Raw genomic sequence first — 19,465 nt, 5'->3', positions numbered from 1 at the left:
CGGACATGGTATGATGTAGTGAACAACAATTTTGACAGGAGGGGAGAGATACGGCTAAATGAGCTGATCCATTCACATCCAGAATTACATAGTTGAGTAGGTGTGAGCCTTAAGAAGGCGGTTGGTTCACTTTGTCCAAATTGCTAGTTTTGCAAGCTCTTAGCTGCTGGGGCGATAGCTGCTGGAAAAGGATGAATTCACTCACTGATTGAATCCAGCGCCTGCTGACTCACGAGGAGCTGGGTGTAATTCTCATGACCACACAATGGTGTGTTGAAGCCTGATTTCCCAACCTTGAAAATTAATCTTTTTTATGCTCTTTCAAGGGGTGGTGGTATGTGTGTTGGGGGCAGACAACCAAAGTGGTCTCTGTCCTTTCTGAAATGCAGGGATGTAATTTAGCCTCAGTGTCCAAGGCTTTCTGAGTTTGATACCCTTGGAAACATGCTATGTGACTTTGGAATTTTTCATTTTTTCCCCTCATAAAATGGGGACATAGGTGCTTGCCCCACATGATCCGCAAGGTTGTTGTGAATAGAGAGAGTGGAGGTAAAATCCTAAAGCAGGATGTGTATGTGCCCTGGTTCTGTTACTAACCTCCTGTGTGATTTTAGGCAAGTCTCTGAACCTCTCTGGGCCTTGGCATTTATATGTGTGCATAAAGTAAGGGGCTTAGACAAGATGATTTTGAAGGTCTTCTCAAAGGCGACTAGTTGAATTCAGATGACTGTGTTGAATATTTAGTGTTATGAGCTATAAATAAGGACTTGGTCCTTGTTTTCAAAGAACATATAATCTAGGGAATGGAGACAGATATAAATAAATCACTATTGTGTGATGTGGTATCTTATGATCTTGTCCTACCATTCCAATTCTGTGATTGCCTCTCAGTCTCTTTAATTTTAGAGTTTATTTCTCTCCAGAGGGAAGGAATTATCAGAACCTCTAGAGGAGTAGTTTTCATATGAGGGCAAGGAGTTTGCTTGATTTTTAGTGGAACAAGCACTACTGATTGAGAGTATGTATGAGTGGTGAACGCATCTGAGATACCATGTAACATTCAGGGTAGACTTCTTCAGGTCAAAATAACCACCGGAAATCCCCACAATGACAGACTATTGAAAAACCCTTGGTCTGGAACATTTTGGAAAACTTTGTTGTTACATATTCCTAATTAAGATTTGTCTGCTTGAAAGAAATTAAATTTGATTGGGCAAAGAGTCAACTGATAGAAGATTGATCTAGAGATTTGCACCGCTCTCTCCCCTTTTTAAACAAATCGGATGCTAACTCTTTGCTGCTGAAACTGACTCTTTTTTCTTCAGTAAGTGGAAGGAAAATTTGGATATTTAATACCTTATCAAAGTAGGGTTGAAGACTAAGACCTTCCTACTGCTCCCATCTCTATTCAGGCGGTAGCTGTTACTAAACAGAGAAACAGTCTAACTATCTGAGTATCGGTGATAGTTAAGATGTGACGGGCCAGCTTACCAGCCTCAGATTCCTGCCAGGATGCACTGCTGAGCAGTTCCCCCATAACGTATATTAACTTTCAGAATCTTGTGTTTTCATCATCAAATCATAATTTTTCTAAAGGTCGCTGAAACCTACTTTCCTAAGGTGTTATTAGGAGAATTAAAATGATGGCTGTGTATAAAACGTTAGAGAGCTGAAACAAAGAGCCATTTCCCGAGGGTTCGCAAGCTGAACTGCCATCTTTCCCATCACTCACCCAGGCCTGCGGGGGCCACGGTAGCCCTCTAGCCCCAAATGTAAAACTTCTGCTCTGGGTGGTGGAACGACATCCAAATTCAGCCCGTTGTCACATTGTTTGCTATTAATACCAAGAATTTAGGAGAAAGTGGCTGTGTGAGTCAGTTCCTGGTGTGATGATGATCCTTTCCTTTTGTTATTCTCTGGAAATGGACTCAGGCTTCTGGGGAATGGACTCTATTGGAGGATCTGACTTAAGCTGTGGTACCTGTTCCATTTGGTTACGTAAACTAGAAAGGAAGTTATTTTAAAAACTAGCTTGTAAGTTATACCTCTCTCATCAGATACTATCTTCCTCATACAGTCCATTTTAGCTACTTAGAAGGAAGAGAAAATATGTGTTGAGTTTAGAAGGACCTCGCTCTCAAGCAATGAAATCCAAACTTGGACATTTCTAGAAAAGATCTCATTTTAATGCGCACCACATTGGTTGCTTCTGTTTGTAGATTTTGTTAGTCTTTTTTTTTTTTTTTGCGCAGGCAAAATTTTTACTTTTTTTCCTGCCTGTTTTGTTTTTATTTGCATGTTTTGTTTTAACAGAGAAACTTTAAGTTAGAATATTGATTCCAGGATTAAAACTATTGTGGACTTTTTTCCCCTTTTTATTTAATTTTAGTCTGTATTAGAACTGTACAAAGATATTTACTGTCTTTTGGCTAATTTTATAGCTCAAGATCACTTTGAAAATAGTCATTAACATTACTTTTATAATTATGAAAAATATTATTATCTCACAAATGTTTATGAACTTGATATTCTCTCACTTCAAGCCACCACATAGACCCCTTCCCCCATACACACACTCTAAGGTCAGTACAGCACCTACCACCGTTGAAAAATTGAATAAAGATATTTTTTTCTTGCCCTAGCCAGTTTGGCCTGTGGACTGAAGGGTCTCAGGTTTGATTCTGGTCAAGGGCATATACTTCGATTGCAGACTCCATCCTGGTCAGGGGCCCATGTGGGAGGCAACCAATTGATGTGTCTCTTTCACATCGATGTTTCTCTCTCTGTCTCTCCTCTTCCTTTCCACTCTCTTTAAAAGTCAATGGAAAAAATATCCTTGGGTGAGGATTAACAAAAACAAAACAAACAAAACATATATATTTTATTAGGGTAATTCAATCTTAGCCTCTATTCATAAGAAATATATTTTATTACCTTCCCAGAATGCACATTTTAATTGAAATAATAATAAAGCATAATTAAATTAAAAAAATAAGTGAAAAACTTGCAGAATGAGTTTTCTAGCTCCAGAGAGCCATTGTGTTATAGAAACAGTGTGTTCAGTGAAGGGACTGGGCTGGTGACTGGACAGGCCAGGCCTGGCTGTGAGTCTGGCTGCATGTTTGTGGACTGCCAGTCTTTTTTATTTTCCTGTTACAATATGTTTCTGTTTGTTGTTGTTTTTATTGAATTTATTGGGGTGACATTGGTTAATAAAATTCCATAGGTTTCAGGTGTACAATTCTATAATACATTGTCTATATATTGCATTGTGTGTTCACCACCCCAAATCCAGTCTCCTTCCATCACCGCTTATCCCCATGCCTCTTCCACCTCCCCCACTCTGTTTCCCTCTGTGATCACCGTAGTGTTCTTTAAACCTTTCAGGTGTCAGCTTCATCATGGCCAAAGGAAAGGTAGCAGGTCTGCTGCGCAGTTTGTTCTGGAGATCCTGTCCCACGGGGAGGTGCTGGGGAGGATGAGGGCTCCTGAGTGAAAAGGAGAGAGCCCCACCGGGGGCAGGCGCGGAGTGCCTTTGGCCACTGGATGCAGACCTGGTGTTGGAAGGTGTAATTCCAGACAAAATAAGTTTAGTGGATTCTAAGACATCAATCTGAAGGCACGAGATCACTTTGATCACTTTAAAAGATAAAAAGTAAAACTAGCACATTAAATGAACACAGATGGCAAGACACATCCCGATTTGAAAAGCATTAAAATGTGTGTGTATTAGGGGATAGGGAGGGACCTACCACGCAAAATGCATTAGGGAATTAAGGCAACCTGCTCTTTGCTGGGCCTCACACTCAACAGCTCATATGCTAGATACTAGCTCTACTTCTGCGAGGAGCCCATAACCCGGGCATGAGCCCTGACGGGGAATCAAACCATGGCCTCCTGGTTCACAGGTTGACGCTCAACCACTGAGCCACACCGGCCAGACTGAATTGCTGCCTTCATGGACACTCTTGTGCTCCTGAGCTATCAGGCTTTTCCATTGACTTCAGTGCCACAAACAGACACTGAATGCCTGAGCCTGGGGGCGGGGCACATCAAACAGTGCCACAGCCGCTGGCCTGGGGGAGTTTACAACACAGGAGAAATCAGGCCCGCGTGCCTTCAGCAAGGCCGCACCAATGATGACCATGTCCCAATGGCCTCTGACTGGAGAAATACCCATTACCCTAGTTTCACTCCATCGGAGGCCCGGCAGCTCCATTCAAGCGCTTTTTGCATTATTTCCATGTGGTCTGAGCCACAGGCTTGTAGATGTCTGGCCAAAGTACCACCATATAGCAATGGTATTATTACACAGTTTATCTAAAAAAAGCAAAATGAATAGAAACCACAGGTGTTCAAGAGACATAGACTCTCTGAAGAAGAGTCATAGAAAGAAAAAACTCTACAGTTTGACTTTATTGTGAAAATGCCACGTTCGATCCTTAAACTCTGGAACCAAGGCCCTAGCCAGTTTGGCTCAGTGGATAGAGCATTGGCCCACAGATCGAAGGGTCCCAGGTTCAGTTCTGGCCAAGGGCATGTACCTTGGTTGTAGGTTTGATCCCAGGCCCAGGTTGGGGTGCATGTGGGAGGCAACCAATTGATGTGTGTCTCTCACATCGATGTTTCTCTCTCTCTCTCTGTCTCTTCCCCTCTCTTCCACTTTCTCTAAAAATTAAGAGAAAAATATCCTTGGGTGAGGATTAACAACCCCCCCCCCCCCCCCCCGCGCAAAAAAAAAAAAAACCCACAAAAAACACAAAAAAACACACACAAAAAAACAACCAACAACAAATAAACTCTGGAACCAAGGAAATGATCAGTAGCCTCATCAGCACGGTGGGGTCTCCAGTGCCTCTGGGCCTTGCTCATGGAGCAGCAGCTGCCTTCCCTGATCGCGGGTAATAACGCCGCTTAGCCTTTGCTGCCTCGGCTAAAAGAAGGCTCTTGGAACACCCACCAACTGCCCATCTAGCCATCACTTCCCCTCTTCGGAGATGGCACTGGAGGCTGTGTGGGTGGCTACATAATTACGGACATGTCTTCATGTAGGAATGCGGCCTGGAACCTTCTAAACTTAGAAACTATTCAGATCAGACCCTCGAATGTTGTTTTTGGACAGTGATCACTGTGGCGTTCCCCAGGGTTTGTAAAGCGAGCCCTGCCACTGCCAGCCATGGATCCCAGCTCCAACAGCGATCTGTTCAGTGGGTCACCCTGGCCCGGAGAACGCTCCTTCTTCTTTTCACAACTCGGCTCCATTAATGATTATTTTTTAAATTGGGGTTTCACTTGGCTAAAGGTAGATAATTTTATGGGAAGGGGTAAAAGTTTGGTCAGCGGGGTGAGGGGGTGTAAAAAGAGTAATTAGGTTTGAGATCAGTTGTATTTTTAATATTATATTCGCCAAGCAGTGGGGTTAGTTTCCTTTCAGCCGATTAAGTTACAGGACTATTTGGTGAATAAACTTTGCAGAAATAGCGAAATTTGTCTCCGTGTCACTCGTAAATGATTTATTGTCTTTCTCATTTAACATTTTTATGTATCAATGGTATATATTTTAAAAGTCCCAGCCAAAGTCTATATCCCAGCACTGCCTACCTTTTATATTCTTCTGGGCAGAACATGAAAAAAGAAAAAAGAGAAAGGTCCCACAGTATGTGGTATAAAGAAATTTCTCAGGAATAATTTGTTTTTCTAAATCCAGTTTTATATGAATTCTCAAGGCATTCAGCAAGGGGAGAGCGGTGTCAGGGAAAATTATAATCCTAGACCAGAACAGCCGTACAGCGTCACCGCGATCAGACCGTGTTCCCGAGCACCGGGTGACCAGGCAATTGGCAGGTCTCTTCTTAGGAAGACAGATAGCTTGTGTGACCCAAGTTTTCTACTGAATGGGCACCCTTTTCCTGGTGTTTTGCTAGCTACCCCAGATGGTAGCATGGTTAAAAATGTAGTCTAATCCTGGGTTTGGTTTAGGAATTTCAGCTAAATGCAGGTTACAGGGAAATCTTAGGTTTTTACTCCATGTGAGGTGCAGTAGAACACAATCCCGTCCTCTATCCTATTTATACAAAATAACAGAGTAGCAAAAGCAGTGAAGAATTAGGTTCTTGTTATACCTTTGAAGTAAAAACTCCGGGCTCTCTTTTATCTGGATTCAGCACATAGATAATGAGACACTTCTTGCCTGGGTATCCGGCGTTGAAATGATCTCCATGCCCTTTCTCTTTTCATTTTAAACCTTATTTCGTTGTTTGTGTGTGTGTTTAAAATACGTTTTTATTGATTTTGGAGACAGAAGAAGGGAGAGGGAGAGAGAGAAACATGGATGAGAGCCATTGATCGTTGCCTCCTGCATGCCCCCTACTAGGGACGGAGCAAGCATTCTGGGCATGTGCCTTGACTGGGAATTGAACGGGTGATCTCTTGGTTCATAGGCTGATGCTCAATCACTGAACCACACCGGCCAGGCAAACCTTATTTCGTTATTATTGGTAAAAGAATAGTTGTTTTGGGTAAAAGTTGGATCTTTCAGCCAAAGTAGAAGCTTAGAACCGGGTCAACTTTTCCTTCTTTCTTACTGCAAAGCCTTGGCCATGTTGGAGTCTGCCTTCACAGATAACACGGTTAAATGGGAAGCGTGCCCTAACTCTTGCCTGCTTCCAGACCTCTCCCAGACGGGAAGTGTCTTCTAACCGGAGGGCCGCCCTGTGAAGAACACATTCATTTCCGCAGCCATTCGAGCTGGCTGAAGCCGGGTGCTAGGCAGCTGTGACTGGAGGTGAAGTGGAGTGGTTTTTTAAACAGATAGATGACAGATATATCGAGGCAGGTCTGTTGTTTCCATGTGACATCACTTGGGCTCCATTCAAATTGGGAGCCTGACAGCGCCTGATTGAGTGTCTGGGGTTTAAAAGACAGTTCAGTGTGTCTCCTAGTTGTGCTGGAGTTTGGGGTGGACTGTCTTTGAGGTTCATCTGTTCAGCCAGCATTCAGAGCAGGGGTCGGGAACCTTTTCTCTGCCAAGGGACATTTGGATATTTATAACATCATTCAGGGGCCATAGAAAATTATCAACTTAAAAATTAACCTGCTCTATTTGGTTAAACGTTTAATTAACTCACCCCTAACGCCTTGGCAGGGCCAGACCAAATGATTTTGTGGGCCTCATACGGCATTCGGGCCAGTGTTCCCCACCCCTGAGTTATGGGATGCCCACTGTGTGCCGAGTGCTGGACAGTTGAGGGCGTGGTGGGGACTCATCAATTGCTATTTTTACACCTGAATTTTCTGGGCTGAGTATGAGTTTAATTTTCTTTCTTCATTCTCATTGTGTACTTTATAAACTTTTAATTCAAATCACCAAGTTTTCTAGCATTTTCAATAAGCTACAAAAGAAAATTGAACAATGCCTAGCTCCCTGATTCTAGAGAACAAGGCACACCAGGCAACGGTGTGGGTCTGTGTTTTTCAATAGAATTTCTAAAGGAGTAAAAGAGGGAACACAGTGCATAATTCACACAGCTCTTAGGAATATATTTCATACAGAGTCTCATGGCATTCCACTTTGAAGCTTGATTGTCTTTAGCTACAAAATGAGCCGTCCCATTGGGTGACTGGACAGAGAGGGCGGAGTCACCAGCATCAGCTTAGCAGGTGGTAGTTGGTAGTGGGCCTCAAGTCCCAGGAGAAAGGTCCTCCTTTTCCATGTCAGGTGTTACTAAATGGAAGCGAACTCTCAATTATAGACAGCATTAAGAATTAATAACCAGGGGCCAAACAAAATAGAAATGAATAGAAGGGATGTTAACAAGCTTTTATTGAGTACGATCTTATAGAGGTGAGAAAATGAAGTCGGAGGGTGGCAAAGCAACTGCCCAAGCTTGTACAGCAGCAGGTAGCATCACCAGTATTCTTCCTTAGAGCTAATTGACTCCAAAGTCGCACGAGTATTCTATCATCCAAAATGCTGTTAGCACCTTTGCAATATGGTATAGCCATTAATCTATCAAAACTGCCGCTTAAGTAGAGGTGCCTTCATTTGTGTTTATTTATCCACCTTAATGAATTATACCTTCACAGTAATTTTACTTCTCTTATTATTTTAATAGCTTTCTTGAGATGTACTTTATATAGATACAGTTTACCAATGTGAAGGGTACAACTCAGAATGATTTTTAGCATATTCACAGGGTTATGCAACCTTCATCACAACCTCATTTTAAAACAATGTTACTTACCCTTTAACAAAAACTGCACACTTATTAGCAGTCACTTTCTATCCCACTTATCCACCACCCACCTCCGGCCTGAGGTAACTACCCGTCTACTCACCGTGTTTATAGATTTGCTTATTCTGGGCATTTTATATAAAGGGGGTAACATAATATGCAGACCTTTGTGAATGGCTTCTTTTTAAAAATTTATTGTTGAAAGTATTACATATGTCTCCTTTTTCCCTCTGCCATCCCGCTCCCGCCCCCCAGCACAGGCCCTCACCCCCGTATTGCCTGTGTCCATTGGGTATGCTTATATGCATACACACAAGTCCTTTGGTTGACCTATGAATGGCTTCTTTATCTTAGCATGACTGTTTAAGATTCGTCCACGTAGTAGCATGTAGCAAGTGTAAGTACTTCATGTGTTTTTATGGCTGAATAATATTCCATTGTATGCCACATGTAATTGATCTCTTCATCACTTGATGGACTTTTGAGTTATTTCTACTTTGGGGCTATAGATATAATGCTATTTACTCTAAACACTCATGAACAGGTTTTTGAGTGGACATATATTTTCATTTCTTTTGGGCATAAACCTGTAAGCGGAATTGTTGGGTCCTGTGGTCACTCCATGTGTAACTTTTTGAGGAACTGCCAGGCTGTCTTCCAAAGCAACCGCACCCTTTTGCATTCCTGCCAGCCACGTTGGAGGGCTCCGATTTCTCCCCATCGTCGCCAACACTTGGTATTCTCCATCTTTTTACCTCATTTACTTCAAATATGTCTATGAATTAGCCAAAGAAAAATATCCTTACTGTTATTTTATGGATAAAAACTCCAAATCAGCAAACATTAAATAAAAAGCTCAGTGTGTGTGTGAACAGAGGGGAAGTGCCATGAATAGTTCAAAACAGCAAGTTGAGCAAAGCAATTGAAACGGTTTTGAATCTGACACAGCCACGTTGGACATTAGGGACATTTCTCACCTCTCCATTTTAACGGTGATGAAGCTAGAGCCCAGACCAGGGGAGGACACTGGACATGGGCTGAAGCTACTTGGGAGAGAAGCCAGAACTAGAAGCTCCGTCTCCTCGCCTCCCAGGCCACTGTTCCCACAGAGCCTACCGCATTCTGCCCACGGGGTTTATGAGCTTATCCATACCATAGCGGCTCCGTTTTCTTAACTCGTCCATCCATGCCGACCTTTTATAAATAAACCTGGGCCATTGGAAGGTCAGCAAAGCCGAAACCTCCCATTGGGAAGCTGCGGGTGGACTTTGTTCCACGAATGGCCTGGGATGAAACGTGTGTAGGCAGAAAGTGCATGCAGGCCGCGTTGCTTGGGTCTGAATCCTGGCTCCGCTGCTTACTAACTGCTGGACCCTTTCTGTAATGTTTCCTTGTTTTTAAAGCGAGGACACGAATGGTAGCTACCTGGTGAAATTGTTCCGAGAATGAAATGAGATCATCTCTGTAACGAGGTTAGCACAACGCCTGGGTCCTAGGAAGCCCTCAGTAAATGTTGACAAATTATTAATAGAGAACACCCACTTGTTCAGACCACTGAAAACATTGTAACCTGAGATTTATAGAAAATAAACGAGTCATCCCTTTCATAAAAGTCACCTCACCAGAGGAGCAGGCCTTTAGAAAAATAGCTGCTTCCTAGTCATCATGATTCTGAGCTTCTGGAGCATAATACAGTCCCCTATGTTAAGAGGGGGAAAACGTGCCCGGCCTGTGTAGCTCAGTGGTTGAGAGCCGACCTGTGAACCAGGAGGTCATGGTTTGATTCACGGTCAGGGCACATGCCCGGGTTGGGGGCTCGTGTGGGGTGTGCATCTCTCCTCATTGACGTTTCTCTCTCTCTCTCTCTCTCTCTCTCCCTGTCCCTTCCTCTGTCTGAAATCGGTAAAAACCCCCACATATTTAAAGCCTTCTCAGAAACAGACTTTTGAAAAAAATAAGAGGGAAAACACTTACTGGGTTAACTTTCCACCCTTCATAGATTCTGAACGAATTTCCTTTATATTGTAACTTCGGACAGAAACCAATCTGGGATTTTCAGCTCGAGTTGACCTCAGATTAAAAGCCCCAGCGATGGGAAAAGTTTACGAAAGCACCTATGCCTAGGATGGGTGGAATATATTAGCAGTATTTTCCCTTACTGTCTTTGTCTGATTATCAAGGTAAAAACCCACTGGGTTATTTTAGGGCCAACTGAATACATTGCAGAAGAAAGGGCCCCATGAGGACCCAGAAGACGGGAGGGGAGTCCCTCCTTCTCCCGAGCTCATGACGATGGACAGTGTCCCCCCGAGCTGCAAGCTGATCAGAGCTGTAGGCTTCTGTCTCCTCATCAGAAGGGGGTCAGGGGACCAACGGTTTCTATCCCAGAGGGTCGTCTCGGGGACCAAAGGAACACAGGGCCTGGCCCACCGTCGGGGCTCAGTACACGGCAGCCGGAGAGCCGTGTAGTGGGGTGCTGTGTGCCACACAGGAGATCCGGGGGTGAGTTCAGGTGAAGAAATTGGACATGTCCGTGTTCACATCGCATGATTCATGTCTGCTCTGCTGCTGCTGCCGCTGCTTTCCTGTAACCAATTTCAGAGCCTCTCCTGGCAGCTGGGAGTGTTTGGGATTAATTTCACACTCGCTTTATGAGTTGAGCCTTTTCCTGCAGGCAGCTCCCTGGGCCTCTGCCTCATGACTTTGGCATCAACTGATATGGCAGTGGGACAGGGATGTCCTCTGGGGTCTCCCTTTTATTTGGAAACCTTCGGTTTGAAAAAGCAAAACAAAGGCCATCAGCACATCGCGCTTGACGTTGTTAGCATTTATCGTTTCCCGAGGCCTCCCTTCTGCCGAGCGCCAGGGAGCAACATCTTGCACGGCCCGGGATGAGCCTGCGGGGTGAGTCCTGCAGCTGCTTGGCCGCCTCCGCTCGGCGCCAGGTGAGCCGCGAAGTCTTCTAGGCCTTGGTCCGACCCGGGTCCTGACGGGCCCGGCCTTCGCAGCCCTGTTCATTGTGTGGATTCTGCTCAAGTCATTTGGCTCTGGCGGAGGACAGAGTAAACTTGGCAGCTCCGGGTAAAACCAAGCGGGGAACATGGAGATCTGCTGAGTATTTCGTGCTGGCCAGTAGGTCAGGAAGGTTTTCCTTGGGGGTGACTTACATGAGGAATTGTTTATCCCCTTTCTTTCCAGTTGGGACCGTTTGGGGAGAGCAGACTCTTTCCACAATGGCACAGACATCCATCCAGGGAGAGCCCGAGCCGAGACCTGGGCCTCTCCCGCCTGATGTGTTCTGGGCCCCGCTCAGGAAAGATCTGTGGCTCGGGCTGCCGTCTCACGGAGAAGTCATTCTTCCCCCACAGCTGTGTTTAGCCATTTGGGTGGGTCCTGCACCGACATGCTGTTACACTGAGTAAGACTTTTCCCTGGATAGTCAGGAACGTGCGGAAAAGCCTCTCTTGAGTCCCAGCTAAGGCTCCAAATGTTTCCTGGGATCCCGTAGCTGCCGAGAGTGTCACCTCCACCTGGTAACGCCCTCACTCAGAAGACTCGGTGCTCCCCAGGACCTACAGCGCTAGGCGCATGTTCTTCTTCTTGACATTGTGGTTCTTCGACCACGTTGCCTTTTTTTTTTTTTTTTATCTCATCAAATGCTCTTCCCACAGTGGAGTATTTGTTCTCTGAACAATCAGCCTCCACTTTTCTACTTTAATGCACTTGGTCAAGGTGTTCACTTCACGGTGAAAGCCCCATATCCAATATCTGTTCTTTAAAAAAATACGTTTTTATTGATTTTAAAAAGAGAGGAAGGGAGAGGGAGAGAGTGATAAAAACATTGATGAGAGATTGGCTGCCTCCTGCACACCTGCTACCGGGGATCACCCCCCGACCTAGGCTTGTGCCCTGACCGGGAATTGAACCATGACCTCCCGGTTCATGGGTAGACACTCAACCACTGAGCCACCCCGGCCAGGCCAGTATCTATTCTTGAGGACACATTTCAGGTACCTCTTCCAAGTGGTGTGCTGGTAAATATTGAACAACCGGTTCCCTGGGGAGGAGAGGCGGTGGGAAGGCTGGGGTCTTTGGTAGCATTTATTGACTTCCATGTTGTCAATGCTTCCACTGTGACTGATTTCCAGGGACCCGCGAGAGGTCACAGAATGTGGACTTGGGGAGAAATGGGCACTAACCATTTCTGTTTCCAACCTGCAAGGGCAATAAGCATAAATAACCCCAAGGACCTAGACATTAGTAGAGTAATTAGGAAGTAATTTTGAGTATTTATTACCTTTGATTTAATGTAATGTATTCAATTATAAGTTCATGTACTTTAATTTTTCATAATGGCCTAGTTTAACAGCTGGCACACAAAATTTCCAAAAATAGAACAATTAGTTTTCTCTCCTGAGCCGGGTGGAATCGCTGCTTCCTCCCCCACCTCTCCTCTCAAAGGCCCCCCTTCCCAGCACCTGCGAGGCCCTTCTCTGAACCTGGGGGACTAAGGGCTCATCCAGGTTTGGCGGGAGAGACTCACGGCCGCATCCTGGCCTCCTGTTTCTTAGGTGTGGGCAAGCTGGCTACCTAGTGAGCAGGCCCCAGTGCAAAATGAACATGCAGGGCCCTTGGTAAAAGGCAGGAGAGAGGGCCGCTAAGACAGCTACTAAAATACAAGCTTTCTCCTGTGTTCAGCCGTCTCACTTTCACACCTTCTGATGGTTTCTTTTATTTTCTAGCTAACGGCATTCCAAGTAAGGAAAAATTAACGTTTTAAATCGTCAGTATGAATTTGATCATTAATCAGTTATGCGATGCCAGTTTTAAATTCAGATCTACAAACACGTAACTCTAGGTGTTCATGAGCACGTCTCCTCTGCTCACGCGTGTGCTCTATTATCTTACACGCCCCCTCCCCAACCCTGGCATCACAAAGCACAAATGCAAAAGCAAAATTATTAAGAATTTCAAGAGGGAGACGGCAGGGCACTGAAGCAGGCATGGAGCCCTCTGACCAGCACTGGGCACGTTCCTTATGTCTGCGAGGCGTCATTTGTAGAGGTCACGCCCGCTAAGCCCCGGGCAGGTGTGCTGTGAAGGCACTGCTACCGCAGGCCCAGGGCAGGGTGCCGGCGGGCGGTCTGTGCTCAGTTCACCGGCCGCATTGTGAGTCACAGCAGCCCTGAGGTTGAAGGTGCTCCTCTGAGAGTCTATAGCAGTGGTCGGCACACTCATTAGTCCAGTGGTCGGCAAACTCATCAGTCAGCAGAGCCAAATATCAACAGTACAACGATTGAAATTTCTTTTGAGAGCCAAATTTTTTAAACTTAAACTTCTTCTAACGCCACTTCTTCAAAATAGACTCGCCCAGGCCGTGGTATTTTGTGGGAGAGCCACACTCAAGGGGCCAAAGAGCCGCATGTGGCTCGCGAGCCGCCGTTTGCCGACCACTGGTCCATAGGGTCTTCCCTACATGGTCAGCATTGGCCTCCTTGACCTATTTTCCTTTCTTCATTATAAACGCTTTGGAGGTAGAGGTGTGATCTGTCGCCACTGAATTCCCTATGGTGCTTCCTGCAGAGTTTCGCACCTACTGGCTCCCGGGAGGTGTGTACGACCTTGATCTTTGCATGATTTGGCCTTACCGACAAGAAGCATCTGTGCCTCAGTATCATGGTCCCCACAGAGAGCCTTGATTGGTAACAGTCCTAGGAAGGAGAAAATATAGAGTTGGGCCTTAACAGGAGTCCATTGTAATCATGGGGGGGGGGGGGCGATGAGTGCAGGTGTTTTGGTTTAAGGACAGTGGCCTCCTCCTGTCTCTTGGAGGGACTGCTTGAAGTCAGGGGGAAGGGATGCAGTCCAGGCCTCATCGGAGTGAAAAGGCCCCGGGGACATTAACTCTGGCCGGAATCATTTGTCCCTTTGGCAAGTGCTTTCACACTTACTGTGTGCCCTGCACAATTAGGACATTATTACAGTAATGTTTCTTTCCGCTAATTGGTTGTGTATGTGCGTATGTGTGTTTTCTGTCCAACAAATTATAAGATCCTCATGGGCTGTAAGAAATCCTGCACTTCTTTTGAGCACGACGGAAGGCAGCACAGTGATAGGCGCACAGTGAGCGATGCACTTGATGGTGCAGCTGACCTTGGTCCAGGCTCCCAGGGCCCCCTGGGGAGCTGAATGCCCTGAGCCCAGGGGCGAAGCGTCCCCGTCCGCCTGGCATTGTCAGGCCAGGACCTTCAGCCGCTTTGTCTTTCCCTGACCTATGTCTCTGTCCCAGTGTCCCCCAGACACCCCGAGGCCTGTCCCCCTACTGCGCCTCTCCCCCCGTGGAATTTGGGAGACCACACAGCTGTAGAGTCTACTTGTTTGAATGATGACTTTTTAACACGCGCCTTGGGCCAGTGTCAATAGCCCATGAAATCTCACCGAATGGATCGTCTGCACGAGACCTCGGAAACTCAGCTGAGCCCCGGGCCTCACGCTGCTGGGACGCGCAGCAAGGCGCTTGCTGCTCTGACTCTGCTGTTCCCATCCTGGGGGTTGTCCGACGCCTTGCGCCTTTGCGCCAGTCCGTTCATTACTTTTAATGAGCACAGAATTCACCAAGACATTAAAATAACATAAAACACCAATGGGCAGTCTTGGATGTTCCATCCAATTGTTGCTTTAGTTCTTTTTTCCCACAAATTAACTCAACAGGATGAAAAGAAGAAAAAAAAAAAGCCAATTCTACTCACTCCTGCCAATTCTATCCTGCGTAGATGTGGCCTTGTAAAGCTAACACACCCCGAACATTTTTTTTTCTTCCGGGTCCCTGTGGGCTGGTGCCTGACATTTGTGTTCAAAATGACATATTACCCAATTGGCTAAACGTTTGAACGCTGTCTATCTTTTGGCTATAACAAACATTGATATTCCAACTATGACACAGACGAAGAAGAATAATCAGAAGAAGATAGCTATTTTCTGAAAGGGGTGTAATGAAATTATTATTTTAAATTATAAGGCAAATGCAGTCATTTTGATAAGAATTTTTTAAGTCAACCCATCTCTGTGGCTAACTAGTGTTAGAGACAGTAATAATTGCACTAGAGGTTAGTTTATTAGCATATTGTGGAGGTCCTGAACAAGGCCCCGTGAAGCTGATTTCACGGTATGTGTCCCTCCGCAGTATGGATTTGGGATTCCTTGGGGGCATTTGTTTTAAAGAAGGAAAGGAACAGATGAATGGTAGTTCCCTTATTCCTCAGTGTCGCTCGTGTTTGGGGAGACAAAGCCGTCAGGTTGTGTGAGGAAAAACAGAGTGAGCCACCTGCCCTTTGCGGAGGCCCAGGGAGCGTGAGATGGTCCCTAACCAAAGTTCGTCCTTCCGGCAGGTGATGGCGCTCGCAGACGCCGTGGAGGAAAACCAAGCCAGTGTGTTCCAGGCGTTCAGCAGGCTGCGCAGCGCCACGCACCTGCTGCTTCTGCTGGTCGGGCTGTGGCAGAAGCTCAGCGCCGACCAGGTGGCCATCCTGGAGGCGGCGTTCCTGCCTCTGCAGCACGACACTCAGGAACTGGTAAGGCCCGCGCGTCTGCCGCCGTGACAGCCGCTGTGACGGAAAAGCTGGGGGCTGCAGGAAGCTGTCACAGGGCTATCATGTTTTTAAAGGTATCCGATGATGGCTTGGGTGTGTGTGTGTGTGTGTGTGTGTGTATGTGTGTATATGTGTATGTGTGTATGTGTGTGTATGTATGTGTGTATGTGTGTGTATGTGTGTATGCATGTGTGTGTGTGCACGTGTGTGTGTATGTGTGTGTGTATGCATGTGTGTATGTGTGTGTATGTGTGTGTGTATGTGTGTGTATGTGTGTTTAACCCAAATCCTGTTTTCCTTTTCTTTAAATCATTATAAAAATGTCAAATAAAAGCCTTTTTTTCCCCCTAGAGCTATTTTTACAAAAGGGTATATAGTCCATTTTTATGTGGTATCCAGTCTATTTTTTTAAAAATTATTTTTATTGACTTAGAGAGAGGGAGAGGGCGAAGGAGAGGGAAAAAGATAATCATTGATCTGCTGCCTCCTGCACACTCCCTCCTGGGGAGCGAGGCTGCAACCCCCAGGCATATGCTCTGACCGGGAATCGAACCGGTAACCTCTCAGTGCATGGGCCAACCCCCAACCAAAGGAGCCACGCCGGCCAGGGCAGTCAGTTTTCTTTGTGCCCTGCAAGCACCGAGAAGCCCGGGAAACAGTCGTTTGACGGCCCGGGTGATGCAGCGAACCTTCAGGCTGGCTCATCTAAACGGCTCAGCCATTTTAACTTGCGCCATGCTCTTAAACTGAGCGTCACTGCAAGAGTTCGAGGCAGCTGAGATGGCTGTGCAAAATGACAGGAACATTTCATTGCATTTATATCGTTCGTTATGTACCATTTGCAAACTCTTTTACCCTTAATCCTTTGAATGGACAGTTTAGGATGAAAAGGGGGTAATGGGGATTTATATTGGGAGTTTTGGGTAGAGGATAATTTATTTTTATTTTTAAATATATTAAAAAAATAATTTCAGAGAGGAAGAGAAAGGGAGAGAGAAAGATAGAAATGCACCCTACTAGAGAGTGAGCCTGCAACCCAGGCATGTGCCCTGACCAGGAATCGAACCGTGACCTCCTGGTTCATACATTGAGGCTCAACCAGTGAGCTACCCCGCCGGGTGGTAGAGGATCATTTAAATAAAAACATCTCAGATCCCTTGAATTGTAGAGGTATCTATGACCACCAGCTGCCATTTTGGGGGAACTTTTTGCATGCTTTTATTATAAAGAAATATATTTTAAAAATAATTTCAGAGAGGAAGGGAGAGGGAGACAGAAACATCAATGATGAGAGAGAAACATCGATCGACTGCCTCCTGCACACCTCCCGCTGGGGATTGAGCCTGCAACCAGGGCGTGTGCCCTGACCGAGAATCGAACCTGTGACTCTTGGTTCATAGGTCGATGCTGAACTCCCTTCCTCTCTGTCTAAAAAATCAATGAAAACAGTAAAAAGAACCCCACAAGCTGTGGTTCAAATGAAAAGCCTTCCAGCGCTGTCAGGACCCCTGCTCCATCAGTTCCAGATGCAACATGCCCTCCCCGAACACGAGTCTCTGTTCATCGTGGGACCACGCATGAGAATGCTGAGCTCACGGGGCCGCATGTGAATAGGGCAGAGAGAAGGAGGGTGCCCGCATTGTAGGTGTGTCTTCCCTCCTCACACATGCTTCACTGTCCCATCAACTTCACTTGCAACCCAAGTTCAAAGGTAAAATTACTAAGAATTTCAAGATGGCAACAGTAAGCATTAAAGCAAGTGCGGGCCCTTCTGAGCAGGGCGCCCCATGTGACTCCACAGCTCACAGGCTCCTGAAGCAGGGTTAGACCCAAAGGAAGAACTTCCTAGAAACAAATGTTCGCAAATGTAGGAATTGCATCCCAAGAGAGTGTGGGATTGAGATCTTTAAAACAGTCTCGTTTTGCTGGGAGTCTGTAAGTACATTCATCCCTGGAGGCAGGCGCGTGGACTTAGCATCCTCTTATAGCTCCTTCCACCTGCCTGCCCTGTAGTCTCTGCTGTCCTACCTCCCGAAATGCATGGGCAAATTCTTTCAGCTCTCTCCTGAATTTGGTGAGATTAGAAGGTGTGTACACTCATTATGTCTATTGAAGTCATTAATGAGACAGGACATTCGATAAAAACATAACTTGGAGAAGAATGAATCAAAACAGACATTTTAATACTGCTTGTTATGCTCTTCATCTTTAATTAGGTTGTGGTATTCACGTTGGACTTGCACTGTGGAGACAGCTTATATATCTTGAGTAAAAAGGAATCCTTTTTCGTTCTCGAAGACGTACGCCTGCAGTATGCGGTTTCGACATGCCAGTTCACAATCCCCCACATTATGCCTCTAGACCTCACAAATAAATGTTATGTGATGGGTATCCCGCTGAGATGTGAAAATGAAATATGCAAGCCTGAAATAACTTGGAAGGAGGGTGCGGCGGGAAGAAAGGAGTCTCTGACCAGAATGTTGAAAATGTAGCCCATATTGAAGTTATTATGGTACCACAGAAATCTGAATGTAATTTAGACAGTTTGGTTGAGGGTGGATGGCAGAGTGCATGTGGGAGGGGGAGCTGTAGACATGTGGACATCGTTTTCAGCGTCGTCTCCGCTCAAGGTCAGATGTCCCCAGAGGTACTGGGAGGCAGAGGAAAGTGCTCAGAAAGCGCCACGTCCTGGTTTGTTGTATTTTATTTAGGCGGCATGTGTCCCAAGGCGGGCTAAATGCCGTAGTCAGTTCTGGAATATCTTCTTAGTGACATTAGGTTCACAAGGCAAAAATATTTAGAACTTATCGTTGCTAATGACAGTAATGTTCTTTGCACTATAGTATCAGTATTTTTTTTAAATACCATCTCATTTGGAACACAGTACATCATTGTTTCTTTGATTTGTCTCTTTAGTAATACTTCTCCATTTTTGCCACTTAGTACTATTTTGGGGGCAAATAACTGTTGGTACTGCAGACTGTGGTACGTGCTTTTTGTAAAGGTGCTGCAAGTTCTCTATGCCAGCTGTGTTTGGTGGGGATCCTCTCTCTCACTTTAAGAAAAACATTGAATGTTCTATTCGGCGTCTCTAGAAAGAACTCTTAACCTCATTTTCATAGTGGATTTGATAATATGGTATTATCCCTACCGTCTTCTGTGATGAAGGAGAAGTTTTGCCCCACTTATCAGAGTACCAGACCGGGCAACTCTGAAATGAGTTGTTGTCTTACTTTCCGGGTTGGGGACAGAGCGTATTTCCGAGTATTTGAGTTCTCCGTGCAGGATGGAAACCTGTGTCTCCTGACTCTCTGTGCTCAGAGGTTCTACAAAGACACTGTCTCTACTTCCACCAGTGAGGGTGTGTTAGTGGTGTGGGTCTGAGACAGTGTATAATTGTGATATTACCCACAGCGCCTCCCATGATGCGGTGCAGAAGCCCATGCTGGAAAAGGTACCTACCTCAGCCATTTATTCATTCAGTGAATAGTTCTTCAGGACTGCTGTGTTTCAGGCAGTGTCCGAGGCACCCAGCACAAAACATCCCGTCCTCTGGGTGACTCCTCCTGGCCCTTCCCGCCCTCTGCACAGACAGACCTGCTCCCCAGCTTCCTCGTCAGCAGCTCGATGACTAAGATTCCT

At 45.7% G+C, this 19,465-nt stretch overlaps 1 protein-coding gene across 2 annotated transcripts in view; it reads left to right on the top strand.

The window, feature by feature from the left end:
• Positions 1-19,465, top strand: part of BBS9 (Bardet-Biedl syndrome 9) — a 310,665-nt gene that overhangs the window by 237,282 nt on the left and 53,918 nt on the right. For both annotated transcript variants that reach the window (XM_054726330.1, XM_008147385.3), the window contains exon 20: positions 15,623-15,805. In XM_054726330.1, the coding sequence (XP_054582305.1) occupies positions 15,623-15,805 (183 nt within the window). The remainder of the gene's footprint in view (positions 1-15,622; positions 15,806-19,465) is intronic.

This window comes from Eptesicus fuscus, chromosome 14 (assembly GCF_027574615.1).
Source record: "Eptesicus fuscus isolate TK198812 chromosome 14, DD_ASM_mEF_20220401, whole genome shotgun sequence".
Taxonomy (NCBI): Eukaryota; Metazoa; Chordata; class Mammalia; order Chiroptera; family Vespertilionidae; genus Eptesicus; species Eptesicus fuscus.
The sequence above is the reverse complement of the archived record's forward strand: the minus strand, read 5'-3'. Positions and strand labels throughout refer to the sequence as shown.